This window comes from Poecilia mexicana, unplaced genomic scaffold, assembly GCF_051168715.1.
Source record: "Poecilia mexicana isolate PSO_F unplaced genomic scaffold, ASM5116871v1 scaffold_8, whole genome shotgun sequence".
NCBI classification, from domain to species: Eukaryota; Metazoa; Chordata; class Actinopteri; order Cyprinodontiformes; family Poeciliidae; genus Poecilia; species Poecilia mexicana.
The window spans coordinates 10092473-10118627 of NW_028263377.1; the positions used below are offsets into that span (position 1 = coordinate 10092473).

The 26155-nt window shown below is 39.1% G+C and overlaps 1 protein-coding gene across 1 annotated transcript; it reads right to left on the reverse strand.

The window, feature by feature from the left end:
• Positions 1-435: 435 nt before the first annotated feature.
• rbbp6 (retinoblastoma binding protein 6) lies at positions 436-18815 on the reverse strand. The gene is made up of 19 exons (XM_014982668.2): positions 17816-18815; positions 15892-15997; positions 14771-14819; positions 12723-12767; positions 12525-12613; positions 12315-12411; positions 10543-10682; positions 10236-10408; positions 10013-10116; positions 9737-9895; positions 9438-9592; positions 8792-8894; positions 8647-8713; positions 8483-8525; positions 8089-8409; positions 6986-7102; positions 4312-6339; positions 3337-3475; positions 436-2027 (listed from the first exon to the last, which is right to left on the reverse strand). The coding sequence occupies exons 1-19, from the start codon at positions 17979-17981 to the stop codon at positions 1113-1115; spliced, it is 5016 nt and encodes a 1671-aa protein (XP_014838154.2). The 5' UTR covers positions 17982-18815; the 3' UTR covers positions 436-1112.
• Positions 18816-26155: the final 7340 nt, after the last annotated feature.

The following is a 26155-nucleotide window of genomic DNA, read 5'->3' on the forward strand; positions in this document are numbered from 1 at the left end:
ATTCGGTAGGTTGTTGTTTATATCATTTTCTTTTACTTTTCTTGATGTTTTGCAAAACCTGATTTTTTTTTAACCCATTAAAAGTTTTAATGTGTTTGGAGTATGCTAAAGTTGGAAAATGTATTAACCTCCCATAATTTAAAAATTATGGGACATTTGTAGGATTTGTTTTAAAATTAAAATGTTAAAGGTTTAAAATGAGCATAATCTAGAAAGCTATTTAGACAGATGGTGGACAATAATGAGTTAATTTCTAACTGTAAAATACATTTTGATTTGATCATTTTTTGTTTGATAATTCAAGTTGTAATAAGGTTGCCATGTTTGATTCTGTCACAAGTGTGTTCCTTATACTGTAAAATGTGTTTATCAATTTGCTAGACTCAAAACAGGAAGGAAAAAAAGGAAAAAAAAAAAAAAAAGAGTTCAACAACATTTCAAATATGGTTTCCTTTTTATTTCCTCCAAACAGGAAATACGAGACTTTTTCTTTTAAATAATTAATTCAGCAGCAATTTATAACATTTACAAAATTAAAAAGAAACAAAAAAAAACAGCACAGAGGGTGGAAATCATAAATATTCACAGTATCAGTTCTGAATCAATCACAGTTTCTTTTTAAGAATCCTCCTCAAATTAAATTCCTGACTCATTTCCTGTCGGAGAGGAAGATCCCCATTTCAGGTGTCATACTGCAGCAACGTAGCTGCTGGTGGTCGTCAGTGTGCCACGCATGTGCAAATTCAAGTAACTTAAAATTGCTCGCAAACATTGTTGACATTTGATTCTGCACACATTTTCTTTCGCATCATATTTAAAGTGCTTTTCCTTCACAACCCGTTTGCGAGCGTTTGGCTTGATGCACGTCAGATTTGACAGATCTTAACGTGATACGGAAAGTACCCTGGTTATATAATAATAATAATAAAAAAAACAATTATTGGAATAAATCCAGGCACCTCTTTGGTCAGGAAAGGAAAACATCATTCAAGTAGTTTTTTTTGTGTGTCTAAGGGTAAAGAAAATGTAACAGAGCAGGAACTCTCCTCCTGTCGCCTCGTCGACGGTGTGTTTTAACTTTTTCTCTGCAGCCTGTGGTTTTTCTCTCAGACTTATTCGTCCCTGCTGCTCCTGCGGCTCGATGAAGAATAGACGCTGCTGCCACTACTGCTGCTGGATCTGCGTCGCTCGTCCAGTCTCTGGGCGTTTTCCTCCCTCCGGCTCCACCTTCCTCCCTCATCTCCAGCAGCAGCTTTCCTCTCCTTTCCCGGTTTCTCCGCTTTCTGCATCCTTTCCTCGTTTCTGCTTTTGCTTTGCATGAATTCCCAGGTGGTGAAGCTTCTTTGAGAGCCTGCAGGCGGCTCAAAGGAGGGCGTGCTTCTGTCCCTGCATTGGCTGTAAGCAGGTGGCGAGAGTTGAGTCCCCAAATGTCTGTCTTTATAGCTATAGTCCGCAGATTGACGGGGATAACTGTAGTCGTAGAAACGGTCTTTGTTTTGACCATAAATGTCCAAGGATGCGTCTCTGTGTCTTTTAGCTACATTTTGATCAGGCACATAGGTGGATCTGGGAGGTTTTCTGCTGTAACTAGAAGAACTCTGGTCGCTCTCTCTCAGCAGCTCTCTCCTCTCCGTATCTTTTGAAACCGAGTTGAACGCAGTTCTCTTTGGCACCGGGGAATCCCAGTCTCTCCTCCTTTCCTCTTCCCTCACTCCTGGTTTTGACCTCTCACCCTCTCTCCGTCTCTCATTAGTTCTCTCTCTGTCCCTCTCCCTCTCACCGCCACAAGAGGGAGCCACACTAGAGTACGACCCAGCAGAGGCAGAGTTTCTCTCCTTCTCCTGGTCTCTGCCTCCCGCGGTCACCCTGTTCCTGTCTCTCGCTCTCTCCGTTGATCTGAGACTCTTCTGTTCATTGTCTTCCACCGACTCGACGTTGGTCCTCGTCTCCGACGGCTGAAGCGGAGTGGCCCTGACTTCTCCTTTCGTCACATCTTTTTCAGTTTTCTCCCGCTTGGAGGGAGGTACCTGGAAAAGAAGTTAAATGTGACGTTTTTGTACATGGAAAACATCCTGCGCTTTGGTTGCTCTGATAAAAGAGAAGGCAAAGATAAGGAAGGTGCAAAAACAAACTGAAGATAGTTTGGTGACAAAAATCCATACAAGCCATTTTTTTTCATATTGATTGTTTTTTATCTTGTGCAATTCAAACAAACAGCCTGCTACTTAGCTTGTTAAGAAAGGCATTGCCTAATGCACTTTCCAAAAGCATTAGACAGTGAAAGCTCTGTCAAATGCACCAATCAAATATTTCACTCAATTGATTTCAACCAACTTTTTTTTTCTTGCCACAATATAAATGGTAATTCTTTTTCCAATTTAAGAAATCAAGAATAAAACCGTCAACAAAAATATTAATAATAATAAATCAAATCAAAGTAACATTTCCTTTTCTCATAAGAAAAGCCCTAAGCATCAGTGGAAATCTACAATTACACTTCATTTCTTCAAGTCCTGGGATGTACAGTGAACAAAAAGACAGCATTACTCCTACAGAACATATTATAGCTTACATAAAAATGTAATATGCAACATGAGACATGACTGCCACTTTTTCCTTAAGAGGTAAAAGCACAGATGTTGTGCAACAACAGTAAATCACTTATCCATTCATTCTCTTTCTGAAATCAGAATATTTGATTATTTGTATTCGGTCAGAGCTGCACAGCTCTGCAGCCAAACAGGCTTTCAAGAATAAAGATGCTCCCACAGTTCACAACTTTACAGCATAAATGAAAACAATCTGTAGAACGTCTAGAAATGTGGACTCTCACCCCTCGCTCTGAGCTTCCCAAAAGACTGTCTGTTGCTGTAAGTTCAACCTTCCTGTTATCTGGTGAGGACTCACTCCCTTTTTAAAAGTTGCAGCCTGAATGAAGAGCAGACATACCTCTGTGAAAAATACAGTTTCCTGTCTAGAAACTTCTGCCTTCACTTTAAGCCTCTAACACAGAAAAAACAGGTCGAGCTTTGAGTGATCTACCCACAGTTGCAAACCTCATCAGAAAAACCTGTTGGTACTTCACTTAGTGCGGTGATTCATTAGTAAGAGAATAGATAGCTGCAAACTGAGGTCTGCAAGATCAAGAATAATGAAAAACAAATAAATAAATTGCTTAGACATATCTGGATGAAGGCTGAATTTCTACAGCTGTTTGTGTTGCAACTGCTGTCAGGAGTCACACAGCCGGATAAAATCAAGCCCTGAAACCAGTTGCTGTCATACTAATGTAGCTTCTTCTGCACAGAGAAAAACAACAACAAACTACTGCATTACCTGCAGATTCAGCTGTGTGGCTTCATTCTGTGTGACTTTAGCTCGGTCGTTTGATTTCTCTTCCAGAGGTTTTCCTCCCGCCGTCGTCGCCTCCTGGCTGCCCTCAGCACCACGGCTGCTCGTTAAAGAGGCTTTACTGCTTTTACAAACACACACAACACACAAACAGGTTCAAACAAAATCATAAATAATGTAGTGAAGTGACGTTTTAAAAAAAATATGTAGTCCTTAGAAAACCCTTTGAACATTTCCGCATGCAGCATATTCCACTGCACAGTGTGACAGGAGTCACTCTCAAGCCGCATCAGACTTTAGAACCACAAACCTTTACTGCATAAAGGTTGTGCTTCATTGTGGAAAAAAAAAGTGAAAAAGTGATCATCTGAAAAGTGTGGCATGCATCTGAATGCATTTGAAATCCAGTGAAAGCAATCGTCGTCGGGCTACATGACCCTACAGATACAGCGACTACTCTCGACTGAATGGTTGAGAGAAAAACATAACCACGTGTTGGACTGATCCACTCAACATCCAGACCAAAGTCTAAATGAGAAACTGAGGCAACAGTTGAAAACTGGTGTTTTTAGATACAGACTCCACTGAGCTAAAACTATTTTTAAGCAAAATGGATGACAATAAGACCGTATTGATTGAAGTGGGCTGAACAGAAAAAGCACAACAAACTTTTAGATATCTGGAAAAACTCTGAAAATAAGATACCGTCGTTGTTGCCCCATTCAAATGACAACGATTTGCTACTTTGTGTTAAATTAACGTCAGACTCTAAAATAACACATTAAAGTTCATGAAGTTAATGCGGCAAAATGTGAAAAGTTCAAGGGTATCAACACTGTTCGGACACTTGGTTTGTGGAAAAGCCCACTGATTATATCACACAATTGAAAGAAAAGCTAATAAAGCCCCTTACCAACTGTAATTCATAACGAACTTGAAACAGGACTCGGAGTAACTGACCTGCTGTGCTTTAAAGTGTCATTCTGTCGGTGGATTTTTGTTTTGCTTCTCTGTGAGCTGGACCTCGCGGCGTTGTCTTCTCTCTGTGCTTCGCCTCCGTTTCCTCTGCCTGCTCCACCTTTCTCTAGATGACGAAGGACACTCTTGTGATCTCCACAGCCATCTTTTTCTCTCTCTGTCTTTTCTTCCTTTCCCGTTTTTTGCTCCCTGTCCTCCACTCCTTCAAGTGCACAGTGCCATAAATCCAAGTCGTCATCCTCTCTCTTCTTCTTCTCCCCCCCGTCCTTTTCTTCCCGCTTAGGGGTTTTCATGGACACATCCTTCTTGTCAACACTAGAGGCAGCTTTGTTTCCTGACTCTCTAACATCTTTTAAAAGAAACAATATTTTCTCCTGTGACTTAACTCCAGGGCTTGATTCTCCCTTTTCTTTTGTTTTTGTGTTTTCGTCCGTAGCCTTCTCCTCTGTAACTTTTGACAGCTCTGTCCTCTCGGCAGTGCAGATCTCCGAGCCAGAACAGTTCTGCTCAGTCTTCTCATCCTTCCTTTTCCCGTCCAAGTTGATATTGATGCTTATCTTCTTCTGAGAAATTACCTTTACCCCTCCTTCCCAGATGTCTTTTTTAGCCAGAGGCGATGCCTCACTCTCTTTCTTCTCCTCCTCAGTACTTTGCGCTCGTCTGTCAGACGACTTCAGAGATTCACTTTCAAGGCTTTTGGGTTCTTCTGCAACTTTAGGTCGGAGACATTTGCTACTTTTAGTCTTAGTAGGAAGATCCTTGTGTTTTTTCTTTCTCTCCTCATCCTGTTTCTGTCTCTTTTTGTCCTGCTCTAATTTTGAGTCAGACGTTTTGCTGCCTTCGGGGTGCTGGTGCACTTCAGACATATTTGAATCTGTGCTGGGTTTTGTTTTGCGTTTTCTCTCTCTGTTTTGACAGGAGTTCAAACCTTTGTCCTTTCTAGGCTCTTGCTGTGTTTCTAATTTAGTTTTGTCTTTGGGTTTTTCTCTCTTTTCTTTGTATAGAGGTTGATTTGGTTTTAGAAGAGGCTGGATCGATTTTAAGGAGTCGCTGGCAGTTCCTTTGCGCTGTAGCGGCGAGCCGTCCTTGCAGCTGTTCGGCTCAGTTTTGCGCCTCCTCTCGTCTTGCCTGAGAACGTTTATGGAGCCGGAAGAGTCAGGAGATGGTGACTTCTCTGGTTTTTTCTTCTTCTTCTCATTTCTCAGGGTGATGCAGTCTTCGACCTTTCTCTTTGCTTGCAGGTTGTCGTCCGTTTTCGCTTTTTGTCGACCTGCTTCCTCGCTGCTCTTTGTTAGAGAGTCTGGTAGACTGCTATCCCTCTCGAGGTTTTCCTTCACGTTGTCCCTCGGCTGAACCTGGACTTCTGACGGCGTGAAGGGTCTGTCATTGGAACAACGAGAGGGTGAAGACTGGTCGTCGTTGACTTTAGGGGATGAACAGCTGTCGCTTGAGAGGTGACATATCGGGGAGTGACGGTCATTTGAGGAATTGGAGGGAGGAGAGCCGCTGTAATTGGAGTCCTCAGATGTAGGCAAGCCGTCGCCCTTCCTCACCGTCTCTCCCTCTTGTTTTAGGTAGAAAGAGTCTTGACTAAACAGTGGCGGCGGTGGAGGCGGGGGAGGGAAAGGCAGATGGTGAAACTGGCTGATGTAGTTACTGAAGTATTTATCATACCACTCTTGGTACTCCTTCTTCCACTGAAGGTAGCACTGCCTCTCCAGCTCCAGGCAACTTGTGTCACTCAAACCCTTAAGACCTGAAGACTTTCTTGCTTCCCTGGCTGAGCGCTCCCCCCGCCTCTTCGAGCCGTGGCCGCTCAATCCCGACCGCTTGCCGTGGTGGCGGTTCTTCTGGCTGTGGTCCGAGGACGACTTGGATCTGGAATGGGAGCTACTTAGAGGCGAAGAAGACGAGGACGGTGTGGGAGAGCGAGGTCGTTTGTAGCCAAAAGGCCTGCAGGGGTTGGAGTGGCTGTGGAAGGCTCTGTGACCTGAGTGAGGAGAGCGATGCCTGGAGGGAAGAAAAAAAAAGAAATGGAGTTGGACAAATCTCACTCAAGGCAATACTGATGTTTCAAGAATGAAAGCTGCATAAACAGCTAATATAAAATGTTAGAGAGAATTCAGAACGTGAGCTTTGTAATCATTTTACATGTAATTTAGCGTAGTAAAATGCTGTACATCAGTAAAAGCTGATCATACTTTTAATTGCATAACAATTGTTAAGCATGAACTGCTAGCTCATGAAGAGACAACAGGTAGAAGAGAAGAACTAGAGTTGCTCCACCATATCAGATCAAGAAGGCTAAACTGTATACAGCAACATGTTTACGGCTTTGCAATTCATGTAACCAGTGATTGGACTAAATTCAAAAACAAAGAACTTGAGAGTCCAGAGGTGAGGTCAAGTCTCAAGTTAGGCTTACGTCTTTTCTCCCAAGTTCAAGTCAAATCCAAAGTAAAGAGATCAATCTACCAAGTTAAGTCCAAAGACATGCAAGTTGAGTCAAAGACCTGAACTTTAGATTTCAAACAAGTTATTCTGGGTCTGGGCATCCTGTGCTAAATGTCCATAAAACCGCAGGGAGATTCTTACTGCACTTGAAGTGGTCTTGAGTCAGAAACCAAACCCCTCATCGAGCAGGAGAAAGAAATACCTTGATCTGGAGCGGGAGCGGGATTCAGAGCGACTGGATGATCCAGAGTAAGAGCGGGACGATTTGGATTTGGAAGACTTGGAGACAGAGTGAGAAAAGGGCCGTTTGTGAGGCGACCTGTGTGAGAGAGATGAGAGGATATATCCAGGAACTATTCTTTAGTATCAGTTCTTGGAACTGATTATGTTTTCTAGAGAAATATTTTTTTTTTCAGATCAAAGAAAAAAAGACAGAAAAACAGACCTGGAAAAAGTCACTACTGATACTTTTCTGATGCTCTATGGACAATACTTTCTTATGTCTTTCTTACATTTCAAACAGAGATCACACAATGCAACCCACAGAAACCAAAGGATCTATTGCTGATAATTTAAATGTTTGTTTTTATTATTTTCTGTAGAAATCAAACTTCTCTCCACTCTGACCTGGTTTCCAGGTGTTTTAATAGTTGCAAAATTTCCTGAAATCCACACGTTGTTCTGACATGAGGCTCAAGCATTCTGGTGCAGCCATACAGTGAAAAAACATTTGGAGAAATTTGATAAAAATATGTAGCTAAGAATTTTTTTTTTTTACAAAATTCAATTTACTTCTCAAAATAACTGATTACCTGGATGCTAGTTTTTAGGGGAGGGGATTTTAGCTAAATTGAAACTATGATTTACAACAAAATAAAGCAAATACTGACCATGACACGTTGCTGTGTAGGGAACGAACTATGTCTAAATTTGAATTGATTGATTTTATAGAAAAGTTTGACAAGTTGTTTCAATGTTAGTCAAAAACACTCGAATTGTTGGGGTTTGCTGTACAAAGATATTAGACATTAAATCTAAATTTACATTTCTTATTTCCAATTCAAAACAACAAAGTTATTATATTCTCCAACAGACGCTTATGCTTCTGCATAATAAAGTTATTTGAAGAATTTGGACAACATGCGACCCACTGCTAGACTTTAAAAGACGTAAAGAAGCTTAAGAAGAATTTATGAAAACCTAGTGAGTCTTAGTACTGCATCACTGAAACGCTTTAGGAATTAAAATGATAATTTAAACATGGCTGCCTGTGACAGACGTCAAACATCTGAATATTTGCTTTACCTCTCTTTTTTCTTCCTCTCAAACCTGTACCACTCCTTGGGGATTAAAACAGGGATAGACGATGTGGTGGAGGAGGAGCAGAGGGACGTGAGCGGGGCTCCAGGTGGGATTGGGAGCTTCCAGGCGGGTGTGGTTGGCGGGTATCCAGGGAGGTAGCTGCTGAGAGGCTGGTGGGTTGGAACAAATGTGTGGAAGGGCGGCGAGCGAAACAGAGGCGAGGCTGTGGTCTGTAGTGAGGAGTACGATGATGAAGAGGAGGGAGTTCTGTGCTGCTCCGAGTTGGACTCAGTCAGGCTTCCAGCAGGATAAGTGGACACGCTGCTGAGGAGCAGAGCAAAAACATCTCAGACCAAAAGAGACGGAATTAAAACCAGAAACGCTCTCAAACACACACCTGTCCCTGGAGGTCGATGAGCCAGAGGGTCTAGTGGTTGAATCTGTGGATTTAAAAAAAAAAAAAAAAAAATCAATTTAATCTAATTACTAACGGAAACAAATACCAAAAAAAACAAAAACAAACAGAAGAGAATATAAAACTACAGATTAAGAGTTTCTGACCTGAAGATGGTTGGCTTTGTTTGACACATAGAGTCTGAAGCTGTTCTGTTCCCTCCATAGAGTTTATCTGAAGAGTCAGAAAGATGAAACATTATTAAGAACAGACAGTCTGGTTGTGTGTTTCATTGACATCCAGTCTCCTCACTAGTGGGATCAGCTGGGCAGGAGCAGCAGGCAAATCTTTATTAGGAGCCAGGCCAGATGGAGCAACGGCCTCTAAGTCATCGGGAGTCTTTTCTGGTTTCTCACTGAAGACAAAAAAAGAATAAAAATTAATACCTTCATTTTTATTACCATAGTTTATTTATAATTTGTCAAAGAAAACCTTAGAAAAATCAAACCTTTAATTAGATTACATTTATTCAGTGGAGAAACAAATGATTTTAACAGATTTCCAGGTGTCACCGTTGTTGGTAACAAAGCAAGCCATTCAGAAATGTAATTGAAGAATTTCCTTAATTTATATAAATTGATCAGATTTTTATTTTTCATTGGTCCCATTTGCAACTGTGCCACCAGTAAGATCTGCTGGAGATTTGTTGAACAATGTAAAGTGAGCTATAGATTAAATGCAAATAATATACATAAAACTTTTGAGAAAAAAAACAAGCAATAAATAAAAAAAAAAACAAATAATAATAATAATAATAATAATAAAGAAAACAGTCAAGCATGTCGGTAAGCCTGTCCATGAAGATTCAAGCAGCAAAAATGGTATGTCCTTCACCTCCAATATACACTGTAAAATTACAATTCATACTGTCCTTTATCACTTATGTGTGATTATTTACTTGTTGGACGTCACTCCAAGGCTTTGCTCAGGCTGGGTCGATGTGCTCTCGGAGGAGTTCTCAACAGGGGAAGGTTCTGGAGTTGCGGGGCGGCCTTCGGCACTTTGTGATAAGAGTGGGGATTTTTCTGGTCTAGGCTTGTTCGCTATCGACTCCTGAAAACAAGACACGATGAGAAAAACTAACTGAATGCAAAAAAGCCTGAAGAGAACCAACGTGTTGTATTTTAACAAACAATAATGGCTTCACAAAAGTGCTAGATGCAGACAAGAAACTTCATGTCTGAGTATATTATTTACCTGCTCAGTGCAGGGTGACTGGAGAGGTTTCTTGGTCTTGTTCTGGATGGTGGAAGTGGTCAGAGTGGGGACAGGGCTTGGCTTTGGGGTAGCGTTCTGAGACAAAGACGTTTTCTGGATTTTGCCCGAGCCTCGTTCTTTTTTAAAGTTATTCACAGCCTGCGTTGGGTGTTACAAAAACAGTCAAATTATTGCAATGTAGGCATTTGCATGCAAACGGAGGCCTAGACTGAAGAGATGGATGGAGTATTACATTCAGGATGTCTGTTGACTTACCTGTCTAAGAAATTTATTGGCAATCAAGGTATCAGGGGAGACGTCTGATTGGCCACATGTGGGGCACACATGGGTCTCCGACTCAAGCAAGGCAGTTCGAATACCTGGACGCAACAAAAATGTTCTGCTTTTCAAAACAAAGGTTTAGCAGGATTTTTATAACTTTGGGGAAGGAAACTGGTTCTCTTACACCACAAGTAAAGTTAGTCAGATGCAAACTCACAATCGTCACAGTAGCTGTTTCCACAGCAGGGTATGACCACAGCGTCACTCAGCAAGTCATGACAGATTAAACAGAGGAGTTCATCAGGTATGGGTTCTTCCTTTTCTTCACATTTAGGTTGCTCCTGTGGAATAAAAGGAGGCTTCTCCTTCTTGCCAACAGCATACGCCTCACTGCGATGGTAAAAAGGGGAAAAGCACCAGGTCTATATGCAAACCTACTCACTAAATTGTTTCATCTGACCCAAAAAAGGAAAGAAACTAAACTATTCAGACAAAATAACAGATCAACTTTGTTCCACACTCACGCATCTATGGCAGGAATTGCATAACGTCCACAACTGGTCAGCATGACTCCCTTAATATTAGGATCGTCCACCTCAACCATGAAGGACCGAGGGATTCCTGTGCTCTTCTTTATCCTCGGAGGAGCCTCAAAATTTTTATCCTGCAGTCAAACGCTTTCTTTCAGATTTACTGCAAAGCATCATGCAAACTGGATTGTAAACATCCAGTCCAGTGTATTTAACCAAACTTTAAAAACCATGAAAAGAAAACAGCAGCTTAAACACATTGTTACTTCAATGTGTTGGGTAATTACACTCATTTCCTCTAACAATCTCCATGACAAAGTGATGCAGACAACAAAGAAGCAAATGAGTTTTGATGTCAAAGATTCATAATACTCCATTTGAAGGACAAGGATACCAGGAAGTTGAATAAAACACATGGCTCAAAACTAGAGCTTTGGAGAACTTGTTGACTTGCAGAGTGTGTAAAGGCACATTTCAAAAAATTTTAATGTTGCACAAAATTGCAATATTTTTCATCTGTCACCTCAGAAAGCGAAACCGTTACTTTATATAGATTTATACACAGTAAAATATTTCAAGTTTATTATTTTTTTACCATTTTAATGATTTTGGTTTACGAGTAATGAAAAGCCAAAAATTCAGTATCTCAGAAAATCAGAATATCACATCAGATCTAAGATGTGATACATCTCAGATGAAGATGCATGTATAAACCAGTCACCTGATTCAGGTGTGTTGGATTGGATCTAAAACTAGCATAGCACCGGCTTGAAGATGGGAGTTGGACACCACCGACTTAGGTTTTCTGTATACATTTGGCTTCAGAAAATTAATTCAGAATCACGCTCTATTCAATTCTACGATAAGAGTATTAGGCCCATACTAAGACAAAAAAAATTCAGACAATAAAGTCACAGCATTACGAAATTATACGAGATTATTGTAATACAAGTAATATCAGAACGAAGTCTTAATATCGCAAGAAGTACAGGAAGAAAGTCCAGTCGTAAAATTTTGATGAGTTGTAATAAAAAGGGAATAAAGTCATAATATAACAAGAATAAAGTTGAAATATTATGACTTTATTCTCGTAATAGTACAACTTTATACTACTAATTTTAGATATCGTTTCATTTTTGTTAGCGTAGCTCTAATATTCTGTTGTACAATTCACTGTTACAAATCATATTTATTAAAAATAAACAAAGACAAATAACTACTGGTTAGTTTTAAAGTGATTTGCATCTCCAAAACAAAGTTGTTGGTGGTTGATACGACTTGAGCATTAAGCTGGAGAAGAACTGAAGGTTCACCATAAATCCAGCAGCCTGGTGCCCTGCAGACAGTCCTCTGGGGTCAACCTGAAACTGTTTAATTGACCTCAGGGGGTTTGGACATTTCACTGTCAGCTAAAGCAACACTGCTGCCAAGAGACAGACCTCTCAGGTGACACTGCATGTCTTTTTTTATTTCTTCTTAAAAGCAAAACTAAAATATTAATGCAAATTATACGGTTTTATAAGTAAGGCACATTGACTGACCGCAGCAGTCCTTTAATTAAATAAAAAATGCATTAAGACATCGCCGGTGTGTTGGAGCTGATCTAAAACTGTATCAGCTCAAACGTTTGCTCAATCAAAAAAGCCTCTAAAATCTCACACAAAAATACAGAACATTTAACATTTTGTTTATCTACAAATCTGCCTGACAAATCCAGAAACACTTGAGATGCAGGCCTGTACAGAGAGTGCATATCATGCACTTACCCCAGCCCCTGGGCAGTTCCTGATATGGTGTCCACCGTTCCCACAGCGATAACAGGAGTAGTTTTCTGGAAGGGTAGGACCAAGCTTTGAGTTCATCCTACAGAATAAAAAAAGGCAAGGATGAATATGATTTACAATAAATTAAAAAAAAAAAAGTAACTTTTGATCAATCTTCATAAATTCAATAGATGACTATCCTGAAACACTCACTTCATCATTTCACAGCTGGACTGATTCATCATAACTCTGATCTTATCCTCTTCTGAGACATCAGCTTCAGCCAAGTTAGCCAACTGCATCTACATGGATAATATAGACGACATAAAGTTAGTCAAATTTACTGCAGTTTGTTTTAAACTGGTGCAAAGAACCCCCCCTCTAAAATACACAAGATAAAAGCTGGCATACCTTGGAGAAAAATGACAAAGCCCTGGTAGAGCTGGACTCACCCATCTGTTAAAGTTGGGGGGGGAAAAAAGAACATTGAATTTTTGAAATGAATGAACTGAATTAAAACCACTCTTATAAAGTGGCAAGGACTACAACAATGACACAGTGCCCTGCCGGTGTACGCCTACACACTGTCCTCCATGTATAAAACTGTAAACTAACTTTTTCAGATACTTTGCAGCAGCTACTTAAAGTTAATAGCAAATTTCAGTGGCATTTGTATAGATCTTTATGAAACAATAAATTGTGTAAAATACAATAGTGGCTCCAAAATGATCATTTCATTTTGCCAATGGTATGTTACCAATATTACGGCTGTATCAGTTTGCATTAGCTTTATTCTCAAGGCAAACGTGACCAAGCTGATGTAAATGCTTGCAGAAATGAGCAAATTAGTGAGTGAGAAACTTAAACTGTAAAGTTAACTTTTATTTGTACCATTTATTTATTTGCAGTTGACAAAAACAATGCATGGTTCTCAATTTTTGCTTTAAAAAAAAATCTAAATTTTAACCCCCTTTTTCTGATCTTTTCTAAGTATATAATTCAGTCTAAATGCAACTGTTCTTTGAAAGCCTTAGAGGTTTGCTGCAGAGGACATTAGTAAAAGATCATCATAAAGACCAAGGAGTCCATTTAATCTATATTGAAAGTTTGGTCCAGACTGCCAGATTATGCAAACAGCCAAATAAGAGCATTACTAAGAGAAGAAGCAATGAGGTAACTTTGGAGGAGCTGCAGAGATCCATGACTTAAGTGGGAGAAGCTTGGTACATTTGGGGTGTATCAATTCTCCAGCTATAGCAAAATATATTGGTGGCAGCATCATGCTTGAAGATTTCATTTTGGTAAAAAATGTCTGAACCCATATTTTTTGTTCCTTATTTTATCACACAAAATAATTTGCACGTTGTGGTTGTAATGCAACATCATGTACAAACATTTAATATGAATACCTCTGCACGCATACTTCTGCATCTGTACACAGATAACAGTAAAGAGTAAAAAGCTTGTCATCTTGTCCATGTGCAATTTTACAGCAACAGTGTTCATTTTTTTTATATTTACTAAACCAAACAACGAATTAATGTCCAAAATGTGTTAACTGTAAAAAAAACAACACAAAAAACATATCCCAGATTTTTACAAATCACTTTATTGAGAAAGCAAACACAAAAAGCCGAGAAGAGTAAGCAGTCCGTGTGAAACGGAAATTATTAAGAGGGGCAGATGCTTCGCCTACTGAAAAACCAGAAAGAATATTAGGTCAGAACATCAATTCATACAATTTTCCCCCTCTAAATTAAAGAAAAGTGCAACTCAGAAAAGGTCAGCACTGTAACATTTAGGCTGAGTACTGTCAAATCTGATTGTTTTATTCTTAAAGCTAAAACATTCTTAATCTTCCTTGATCAGACTTATGTTTGTAAAAAGTAAGTTTAGTGAATAATAAAATAATCTTGTTGGGTAGTCTACAGTTTAGATGCCTGTCATAAAAGAAAGCAGAAAAAGCCCAGCTGAATTATAAAGAGAAATTTTTTATTTTTATTTTTTTAAAGGAAACATTGGAGGTGGAGCCGTTTTTAAGAGCTGAGGCAGGAGGAGAAACTGCCAGCTGATGGTTGACGGCAGAGCCATCAACTTAAAACAACAGTTGGGTTTTATCAGCTGTGAATAGCTGGCATGCATGATAATGTCTGACCCACCCGTCAGACAGCTCTCACATCCCAAACAGAAATACTGGAAGAGCTCCGACAATGATCAGCGTCTGGTGATTGTTTGAATACCAGCTGAGAGTTTAGCAGAAACTTTCCTGCTTTTCAATTTGGGATTTGTTGCAAATAAAAAAAAAAAAAAAAAAAAAAAAGAAGGAATTTCTCTTACACACTACGCCCAAAACCCCCCCAGAAAAGTAACTTCAAACCAAGCAATTGAAATGAAACTGAACATAAAGGCTTGTTATATTATAATGTGTGTGCCTGTATGTGTCATGTTGGGTTACATACCGCTCTATGGGATCCAAAGGCTTTGGGAATCTGGACATCTGATCTTTCTCTGAAATGCAGGAAAAAAAATGTTTCAATAAACCCTCTAAGATGGGAATAAAAATATATACATTTACATTTGCTAACAGTAAAGAAAATATGCAGCTTCCTTTGTAGGTGGGCGAGTGGGAAGTAAATATATTTTAGCAGGAGTTCACATTTTGTAGAGTAGCCCTGGACGTTTTCCAGGTCCTCTCTACAAATACAAAGTCCAGGTAGTTGACAGAACCACAGAGGGGACATTTGGTAACTAAGTCAACTTGGAAAGAACTTTCCCAGTGAAATTGCAGGTTAATTAAAATATACCATTACGTCACGCTTACCCATTACCTCTTATTTTATTTTTTAATAATCAAGCTTTAAATAAACAGAGTATGTTGCCACATGTAACTTCCATTTACCTTTGAATCTTTACAGTATTTCCTTTAGATAGATGTAGTCAGTATAAAAACGTATTAGACCAGCCATTATCGCTGACTCAGTCTGTTCCAACTAGAACCTGATCTATGAAAACTATAAAACAGCTAGAGTTTAAAGTAGCTTGAAAAAAAAAAAAAATCAGACTTGTTTTATTCACCGATGCAATAACTGCTGTGCTAATTAGTGTTGAAGCAATATCCTGAGTCACTTAAGCAAAGCAGCCTAAATAGCTGCCTCGGTGTACTGTATAATTACCATTTCTGCTGACGCTATCAAACGTAGCTGATCCATAAATCCTAGCTGTAATCATTTAATTATCTAACTTTAAGTCTGTTGAGAAAACCCATTTACTAAGGTGTAACTAAACAAACAAACGTCTGGGGAAATCAACCAAGACACTGGAAGTGGATTTTCTAATGAAAATGTTTAGCACATTACACCAGCCTGACTGTTGTACTGTTTGAATTCACTCTGATACGTTGGATTAACCTAAACTTTTTTGAATCTTTTCTCATTCTACGCTGTTGTAAGACCGGTTGAATCAGAGTTTTTGCAGTCAACCGTTGCTCATCCAGAGGCGGGTTTCGGACCACTAAGGCTGGGTGTTGTCTTCTACAGCAGGCACGTAAACATCAGTAAGGAAAATTCAAATGCACACATACTTGTGGTTGGTCTTGCTATTTGAGCTGGACTTCACTCCAATGAGGGGAATTCTCCTGACTATGACAGAGGAGCCTTTGGGGATGTGACCACCATCTTCAGTGAACTCTAAGGGTGAAAGAGCATCAATATAAAAAGGGTTAAAACGGAAAAAATTGCAATATTAAGGTTTCCTTTCTGCAATTCGGCGTTTGAGATTAAAAATGAAAATTATATAAAAACAGAGTTGTGTAAAGACAATTTGTGTTGCCTAGGGTTACCAGCACCCTCCAAACCTCTTGCTTTCATTGATCATTGTAATTTGGGTGAAACTACAGATATCAAAATATATTAAAATATCACAAGGGTCATTTATTGTACTAATTGAAGTCAAAGTGAGACTCATACCAATTCGTTTAATACAGGGATAAATTGTCATTTTTGATAATTATTGCCCAAAGAATTATCTAATTTTTTACAACTTACTGAAAAGTATACATGACTATATATTACGTACAGTCAATACTTGATTGGGTTTCCTTTTTGCATGAATTAATGCAGTACGGCTTTTAGGGGTGAAGGAACAGCCTGGACATATCACCAATTTAGAGTAGCCAATTAAGCCAAGAACATGTTTTTAAGACTTTGGTAGAAACCTGGAGTACCCCGAGAGAACCCACACACATGCAGAAAGTCCTCATGACTTCTTACTGCAAGGCAGCAATGCATCATGCCTCAATATTCCATATAAATAAGTTAAACTAGACAAAACAGTGGTTTTCCTCCTCTTTTAAGTGGAAATACACTGCTATTGCTTTTCACTGGCAGGAACGTCACTAAACATGTTTGTTGTTGTGATGGTAAATTGTTTGGAATAGATTTTTTTTTTAGGGGGTTATACAATATAAACATTCATATTGAAACTGATAAAAAAGTAAGACTCTGAAACATTAGAGGGGTTATCGCACTAGAATACAACTCAGAAAATATTTGGATTTGCAAGATTATGTCCTACCTTATTGTTTCCAAGTGTGTCACAGAAAAAAAAAGATATAAGAAACACACAGAAACAATACCCTCGACCTGAAGAAACATGGAGATAAGGTTTAAATAGTGAAACAAAAACAAGTATTTGGGACACAAACACCCTTCATTATACTGCCCTGTTGATTCCTGAGTACGGAGTGGCTTTCAAAACGTAAAGTAACCAAGCCCCTTCGTCTTTTCCGTAGCTTGCTGCTCATAACAAGGATTTTATAAAGATAAACTTTAAAAGTGGAAGGCTTTTAAACGTCTTTTACAATCGTTACCCATTTCTTTTCCACTTCATACTATTGTGACACATAGAATCCAAATTAACTCCCAATGCTGATGCTTGCAGTTGAAAGAAAGAAAATATGAAAACATAAAGCATGCAAATACGTCACAGACAATGTGGGTCACGTTTTGTATCATTTTAATTCCTGACTCTCCAGTTAAAGGGTGTGCCTGCCTAGTGCTCAGTTTGCTTCTGCATTGTGTTTTTATCTTAAATCATACAGTCTGTGGCTGCATTTAAGCCTTTTGGCCATGAGTAGTGTCTGCCTTTTCCACCCCTCGACCTTTGCTATTTTTAAACCAACATCTCCTGCAGGATAGCAGCGCTGACACCACTGATCCACCCACGTCAGGCGGTTTAATTAAGGGGCATGAGGCGTGAATGCAGCAGGAATGTTTGCCCATTCATTACACCTCTTTTGTCCCGGTGCGACTATTCTGGAGCCCCCAGTCAACCTGAAAACAGAGGTAACGGGAAGCCAGCTCCCATTAGACAGCTGTCAATGCCGGACCACGTGTTTTCTTTCAAACTTTAAACCGTCCACCTGCATTTTAACCGTTATGGCAACAATAAAGCATATCAAGCTTACAATAACATGCATTTTTTTTTAATTCGTTTTATTTATTTACCTTCTTTGGTTTGTGCGTTTATGATCTGCAGGTCGCAGTCCCCGGCTCTGAGCTTCTCCCTGCCCATAATCTGCTTCTTCAAGTCAGTCAGCGAGATGTTCGGCCCATCAAAAACCACCGTGTCGTAGCTGAGTTTGGAGGAAAACTTATAATGAATATGAGCCATACTGGAAACAAGCTAAAAGCCTGCTTCTGGACCGCTAAGAAACTCAACAGCTGGTAGCTTTTCTCCTTTGACAGAACCCCCGCTTGTAACTGTTACAGAGGTGAGGAGGTGGGGGCTAGCCGAGGTTAGCAGCAGCAGCAGCAGTTTGGCAAACAGCGTCGGTGGTCTGCCGCTAACAAGCTAGGTCGTTAATTGACTCCAACTGCCGGATTTAAAGTGGGTCTCACAAGATGACATCTCCCAGTTTCACTCGGAACAGGTGCGCAGACTCAGCCCGGACCGGATTCATTCAGTTTCAAGTCTAATTTTAACTTTTATTCTCGCTAATGTCGCTTTCAATCCCGAGCGGAGTTCGCTGACAGAAACCACCAGCTGTTTCCACAAGCAACGGCTCGTCAGCAGAGTGCAAGCACCAGACCGTGCTGCGTTCACGTAAACTCCGACACCCAAGTTCCGAAACGCGTATTCTTTATTTTACACATCAAACGTTTGAGTAAAAAAAAAAAAAAAAAAACACAGAGTGGAGTCTAGGATAACGCTCACAAATCTATACAAACATTTCCAAAAATTCAAAAACGTATGCCATTTTAAATTCAACCATGTATCCCACTAGATTAAACAAAAAAGAAAACAATTTGTCATTTGTCTCCCTCCCAGGACATAGTTTGTTTTATAAAGATAAGAATTTCGGAAGTGGGTATTCTCTGCGGCAACTCCCTAAAATTGTGTCAGTCACAAAGTGTTATTTGGACACAGTTGTAATGTATTTCACAGTAGCCATCTCAACATTTTTTCTTTTTACACTTGAACGCAGCATATTTCCACAATGTAGAAGTGCACCTGTTTTCACTCTGGAGACAAGCAGGCGTAGCCCACATACTAACAAACAAACAATGGATAACTATTAAACGTGCGTCGTTAACTTGATTTAATTTTAAACAAAATTTTTAGTTGCTTTGATTATTTCTAGTAACGTAAAAATTACTCTTTCGGGTTAACATAATATACCACTCCAAAATATGAAAAGCCAAAAAAAAAAAAAAAAAAAAAGACTGAATGTTAAAAATTGTAAAGAAAAAAGAAAAAAAATCAAACTGAGTTTTTCATGAGCCCACCAATGTGCCACCTAAAGAACCCACTAGAGGGAGACAAAGCATCGTTTATTTTGTTGTATTCCAACGAGCAGTCTAATTTCGTGACACTTAAAGTGCAGCTAAAACATGCTTCCTCATTAACTTGTATTCATTAAAATGTCTTGTAAAAAAATCATTGTTATTGTTATTATAATTGACAGCATTTATTTTTTTATGTTTGATTACATCCACTGTGGACAGAAATGCCATAAAATTAAACATATCCGTAAATTTGGGTTTAGTTACTAACTATATTCATATTAAGCGTACGTTTGAGCTTAAAATCGTAAAGAAAGAAGCAAGAACTGTATGAGTCAGAGCTTTACTTACATCACCAGGTTGGTGGTGGAGGGGGAGACACCATATACATACCCATGACAACAAAGCATGCAGCCGCTAACGGCAAGCTGGTTGGCTGGATTGAGATAAATGAAGGGATAGAAAGGACAGATTTGAGAAGTGTGTTCTGCTCTCAGCTCTCTTCCTCCTCCTCGGTCTTTTTTTTTTATTTTGCTTTCTCTCTGTCTTTGCTGCCTGCCTGCTCTGCTCAGAGGAGGGATTTGCCCTATCTTCCCTGGCTTAGTGCACCATCGTGAAAGCAGTGGGTGGATGGGAAGACGCAGAAAGAAGAAGAAGAGGAGGGAGAGGATGAAAGGGAAACAGCTGCTGCCTTTAAACTGACTTTCTTCTTATCGTGATATTATAGAGGATATGTTCACTGACTCAGCCATCAAAGAGCAGCTCGGAAACAATTACACCCTCGGTTTTGTGTGTTTTCTGAGCATGTGTGCGTGTGCGTGTGCGTGTGATTTTCAGTCTGTAATCCCAGCAGAACATGTTTGAAGATGGCCATGGTGTTGGAAAAAAAAAACATTTAAACCTTTATGGATAAGTGTGGAATGACAAAAATATAAAGTTTCTGAGAGGTGCTGGGGGAAACAAAATGGTAATCTTTAGACTTAGTATTATTTGATCAGCATGTGTGGCACTTTTGTATGATTGTACAGGAAATGGGTTGTGTCTGTTGCAAGAAAACTAGTTGAGTAAAGAGAAACAGATTTGAAAATGTAACTGAAGAATTTTGGGAAAACGTTTTAGTCGATGTGCGTACAATATTGGAGAATATAGAAGCCATAGCCACAATTTAGGTGGTTTTTAGGTTTTACTTTTTTGTAAAAGTACATTTACAACCTAAAACAAAGTGCCACAGTGGATAAATATGCAATAAAGTCAAGCTGAGCTGCTTGGCTTTATTGCAATCAGCTCAGCTATTTCAAGTTGGATTAGTGAACGAGTCTGTTACGACTGGCGTCGTAAGGTTAATTATACAAACATGAGTGTGCAGGTACCCGTCCCTGATTGGCTTTCCAGAAGACGATGGAAACATCTTATTGGCTGCGACCTGGCCACTCCTAGACTGGTCTGCGAACTCTCAATAAAACATCGTCCAATTGAGAACTTAACAGAACTTAATCGTTCTCTAAAATTTGATTTGGTTGGTTGGTAAACTTAATACGTCACTTGCTTTAACAAACTGAAATTTATCCGATAAAGAATATCCCAATTCGGCCAAAACAACATTTTTGACATTTGTTTGGCTGTTAGACAGTCTTTCAGTCTACAATTTGAAATATATTTTAGGTGTTCATTATGTCAAACCCTAGTAATGTGATATTTATTCTGCACTTGAAAAACAAATTCCTTTTAGGAAAAAGTTGAAATAACTTTGTTGCACAAGTTTTCATAACCATGTGACTCAGTGTTAGCATTTAGTTGTTTTGAGTTCATACATCCCTTCAGTTCCAGCGAATCTGATTAGCCTGGCATCTTGGACGTTTACATCTTTAGGCTAAATCCCTAATTTACAGAGAGGATGTTGTTGTGCATTGCTATACATCTTCGATAAATCATAAAGACAAAGTAACATTTTCACGATTACAGCATAAAAAAAATGAACTCAGATATGTGTTTTATGCTCTTTATTGATCCTCTCTAACTTCTCTGGAATCTGTCTTTGACCTTTTCTCCTCGTTCCTCTTTCTCTCATTCTTCCATCCTCCCCTCCCTCAATCTTGTCTTTCTGCTTGAGCAACATTCACAGCTCCGAGGCGTTTTTATTATTTTTTTTTTCACGCTTCAAATAGCCACAGTGTTACTCCACTGCGAGCACACACAGACAGAAGCACTCTCACATGCGTTCATCCTTCAGAGTTTGCCCTCATCTGGAAGCTGCGGCGTCTATTTTCCTTTTTTTTTTTTTTTTTTTTTAGACCTTTCAGAGTAGATGAAGCTGATCTAGTGACAGATTTCTAGAAGTGATGCGAGTAATTAAGTCCTGAATGAGTCATTTTTCTGCTTTTCAGAAATCTGCTGTTTGTTCTTGTGCTAATCCCTGAGTTTTTCTACTGTGACACGAGGTGCATTAAGAATGTTAAATATTAGTTGTTTAAGAAATTTTCATATTGATGTCCAGTAGTATTGCACAAAAAAAAATAATAACTTTGTTCTTCCGAGTAAGCTAATTAGAAAAACATTTTCGCAAATCTTTATATCAATTCTATTCAATTCAATTAAAAAAGATAATTTAATTCCAGACAGAATTTAAATATTTGTTGTGACTAATATCAGATTTTCTTCTGTTATAATTAGTACTATATTTTATTCTGAAGGTCTCATGATGATATCTGATATTTTAGGTTATTTGGAGACTTCTTTTAGCGTCATGCGGCCTGCTCTTGGGGTGAACTCGCTCGGACGGAAAGCTGCTTTGAAGGCTCTCCATTTACAGATCCCCCAAATATACTTACACAAATTTATCCGAAAAGATTATCATTTGGGCCCTATATGACAGACATGATCGGTTTGTGGACGTCGTCTTCAGAAACAAATTTCACCGTTTTTATTTTTAGCCCCACGCAGCAGCACAGTGAAATCATCTTTATGTGTGTTTCCTGCTGGGAATACTCAGTGTCTTTTATGGGCTATTAGCATACGGGGGACATTTTCGCTCTCTCTCTCTCTCTTTTTTTTTTTTTTTTTTTTTTTTTGGGCCAGTGGAGCTGAAGAAAGCAATTACTACAGCACCACGCTGCTTGATGAAAGGTTGGGGCTTCAAACCAGAACATTTGTGGCAGAGGGGAAAAAAAAAAAAAAAAAAAAAAAAAAAAGCGGCTAAGAGGATCAGAGGGAAGACGAGTGGAGAAACACGGGCCACGTCCACTGTTTATGTGTGAAGGAGAGAGAGGAGGTGAAGGACGTGACGGATAGAGGACCAGGCAACAATCGGTTCAGGAGAACAAAAGGGTAGAGTCGCAGCAAACTTGTGGGAAGACTCCTAAAATGCCTTCCTACCCCCTTCATTTCCATATTCAAAAGCAAGACGCTCCATCCGTGACGTCAGACTTCGGATTATTCATAAAGTGAATCTGAACGCTCGGTTAAATCTTCCCACTCTTTATGTGCCTTTCCGTGTTGGTGTTTTCACAGGATTTATACCAGGCACAAATGTTAGCGGGGATAATTATGCAACATGTGAGGCTCAACCCAAAGCAGCTTTTTTATTGTTGACACAAAATAAGAAGCTGCCCGACTAAGGCATCGTTGCTCCCTTAAATTACTTGACGTTCCAATAGGAAGTATGACTAGCACGTGCCTATTCATCACAGTGTTCTGCAGAAGTACTCATAACCTCTTGACCTCTTCACATTTGAGCAGGTCACAACCACAAACTTTAATGTGCATTGTTGGGATTACTTGTGATTAGCCTACATAACGGAGCGCACAAATGTGAAGTGGATGGAAAAGGACATGCGGTTTTAATCTGACCATTTTAAATGATATTTATTGCAGATGTCACCCAAGTGGCAAATGCAAACGGCATTCATCTTGTGTGTGACTTGATCTCATCTAAGAGCCTTTTGGTAATTCTCCAGAAGCTGCAGAAACAACCAAGCTCAGGTAAGATAATCTGGTGACCGGAGAACAATTAGTCCACTTAAATCTTCCAAAGTATTTTTGGTCTTTTTTCCACTTCAAATATCTTAGAATACTTGAAATAAGACAAGACCTCACTCTATCTCTCTCTCTCTCTTTCTCCCTCCATCATTCAGGGACCTGCACCGGAGCTGTGGAGATAAGCAGACGTTTTTATCCATCAGATAGCTAATGCAGAATGATACACATCTGTCTGCGATTGCAGGTTTAGTTGGAAACGTGTGAACTGAGTGCACTCGCTTCCTCTCCGTTAACGCCATGCATTTTGTTTCTGATGAAGATTCACCAAAAAAACCCCAAAAAAGAACATTTTATATAATATCTATATATCTATATCTATCTATCTATCTATCTATCTATCTATCTATCTATCTATCTATCTATCTATCTATCTATCTATCTATCTATCTATATATATATATATATATATATATATATATATATATATATATATATATATAAAATTTAATGGGAACAGAAAGTCGCAGCAAAGCAAAGAAACACATCAGACATCTTTGTACACAATAAATATATAAAAATCCACAACAGGCATTTTGGAAAAGAGGTTTCTTTATTTTCTAATTATTATACTGTATTCATATAGGTATTCATATTAATATAATGTAAGTAAAAGTGTGCTTTTATTTTTACAGCATGTGTCCACGTCAGACCGCTGTTTGTTGGAGGTTCACATTGTAAAGTATACAGTGAAAGTGGCTAAGAGTTGTGTGTGTGTGTGTGTGTGTGTGTGTGTGTGTGTGTGTGTGTGTGTGTGTGTGTGTGTGTGTGTGTGTGTGTGTGTGTGTGTGTCTGCGTGTAAGAGCCAGCATGTTTGTGCATGCATGTGTGTGCATTATATATGTTTGCAGAGGGCTACTTATTTCTCATCAGGGCTCAGAGGTGTGAAGCAGGAATAAAAAGCTGCCCAAATATCCAACCAGACATCTGTCACCCATCAACACGCTTTCTGGCGCATGTTTGAAAAAAAATTTCACCGACGTTTTCTTTGCTTATGCATCTTTCAAAATGGCTACTCAGGGTTTCAGCTGCACGTATGACTTGAGGCTTTCATTTTCGCTGAAAGGAAACACAATGCCCACCCTAAAGCAAACACGAGTAACAGTTGTTTCCTGTTTCTTCTCCTCACATTCATCTGAGAGCTGTCTCATCCAGCCACCTGCTACATTTCCTGCCAACACATTCTGTCCAAAAAGAAAAAAAAAACACACACAAAAGAGTTATGCTACTCACTGATATGCTACACTTTATCTCATACCAAAGAGCCTTCAATCAGTAACTGTGATTTCCTGTACTCACAACAACAAAAAAACAACCTAGTTGAATAATTAATGCAAATGTCACTGAGCCTTCCCCTGAGTTTGCTCTGGCGTTTGTTTTCTAACCTCGGGTCCTTTTTGAGGTGGACAGAGTCAGGTTACAGTCGTTAGCCGTTTGACATGCTGAAGTTCTTATTAATGCTTAGTTAGCTACATGTGAGAAACCAGAAAACCTTTCAGGGAATACCCAGCAAGTCCGTAGAGGTAAATACAGATAATTTGTCATTGAGTCAGTGCAAGGACTATGACAGATTACAGAGAGCGAGGATTTTTACCCCCGTAAACTGGGACAGTGTTCTTTCTTTTAACCAGAAACCAACGTTTACATCAAAGATAGTGTTTTAAAAACCTGCAAATACCAGTCACGTGTTTGCATTGTGACTTCTAAAAGCTCGATTTCATGTCTCAACCAAACAATAAGCATCTTTCCCTTTGCTACTTGTGACCAACGAGCTGTCAAAAGGTTTGATCCTACACCTGGAATGTATTGTTTAACTCCATCTGTATTTACAGTAGAAAGTACCGTCTCAACATGGGTGGCATTAGTTATTCATAACATGTACAACTTCACAACTTTGGTGAGTTGACTGTTCTCGATGTGCCCAGAAGTGGAATTTTCCGAATTCCCAGTTAGAAACAACCCCCAAAAACGCTAACTTAAGTTGTAATTCAGAAGACAACTAACAGCCACCAGATTCACAATCCAACATGGGCATAAACATGGTTGTAGGAATTGAGGGATTACATTTAGTCACATATGTGTTTGTATCTCAGTAAGCCAGTAGCACACATAGTACTGTACAACTTCTATTTACCAGCATGCTACTATTTTGTTTGGTACAACTCTACTTGACGGGGTGTGCATAATACTCATATGACACTGTCATAAACATGACATGTTATGAACATGAAGGAGTCTTTATGAATGTCTATGAGTGTTATCATGTAGTCTCATTCTATAAATAATGACGTTTCTAATGCAAGGTTGCCTTAAAAGTTGCATTGAAAGTCAATTAAAAGTGCCAACTTTGCATTAAAGTGTCATTACTTATAAAATAATACAAAGTCGGCACTTCTATGGACTTTTAATGCAACTTTTAAGGCAACCTTGCATTAGAAACGTCATTATTTATAGAATGAGACTACATGATAACACTCATAGACATTCATAAAGACTCCTTCATGTTCATGGCATGTGTTATATCATGTTTATGACAGTGTAATGTCAGTCTTATGCACACCCCGTAAAATAAAGTGTTGCCTTTTGTTTAAATGAAAACAAAATAATATTTAAAACAAGAAGATAAATCCATTGTGAGAATCTTGGGTTGCTAAAAGTCCCACTAATCATCCTAATTTTCCAGGTCTGAGGAAAATTGATTGGCGCATATTTATGTCACACTGATTTATACAGTTTTTTGCCTTAAAGGTAAGGCGGAAAACGTTGGTTACGTATTGTAACCCCGGATGCTATAAGTATAGGCGCAGCCCCTTTAAGGCTATCGCTAGTGGGTTTATCCCTCGCGCGCAGCGCCACTGGTTGCACTGCTAGCTAAACTCAAAGTTAGCTCTGTCGGACATTACAGACAGAGCTGTACAACCACATCCACGAAACATCAATCATAGGTAGCTATGTCTGTGATGTTCCTCATAATTTGTTAGCTCGACTTTGACATGGATACACACAGCAAGGTAACCATGCCTAGTTGTA

Coding starts and splice junctions, on each gene's coding strand:
- rbbp6 (XM_014982668.2), bottom strand. CDS start 17,981: ATGGCTCATATTCATTATAAGTTTTCCTCCAAACTCAGCTACGACACG. Junction 14,820..15,891: donor AATAGCAAGACCAACCACAA/GTATGTGTGCAT, acceptor CCTGCATTTCAG/AGAAAGATCAGATGTCCAGA. Junction 2,028..3,336: donor CCACACAGCTGAATCTGCAG/GTAATGCAGTAG, acceptor CTTCTTTTCCAG/GTACCTCCCTCCAAGCGGGA.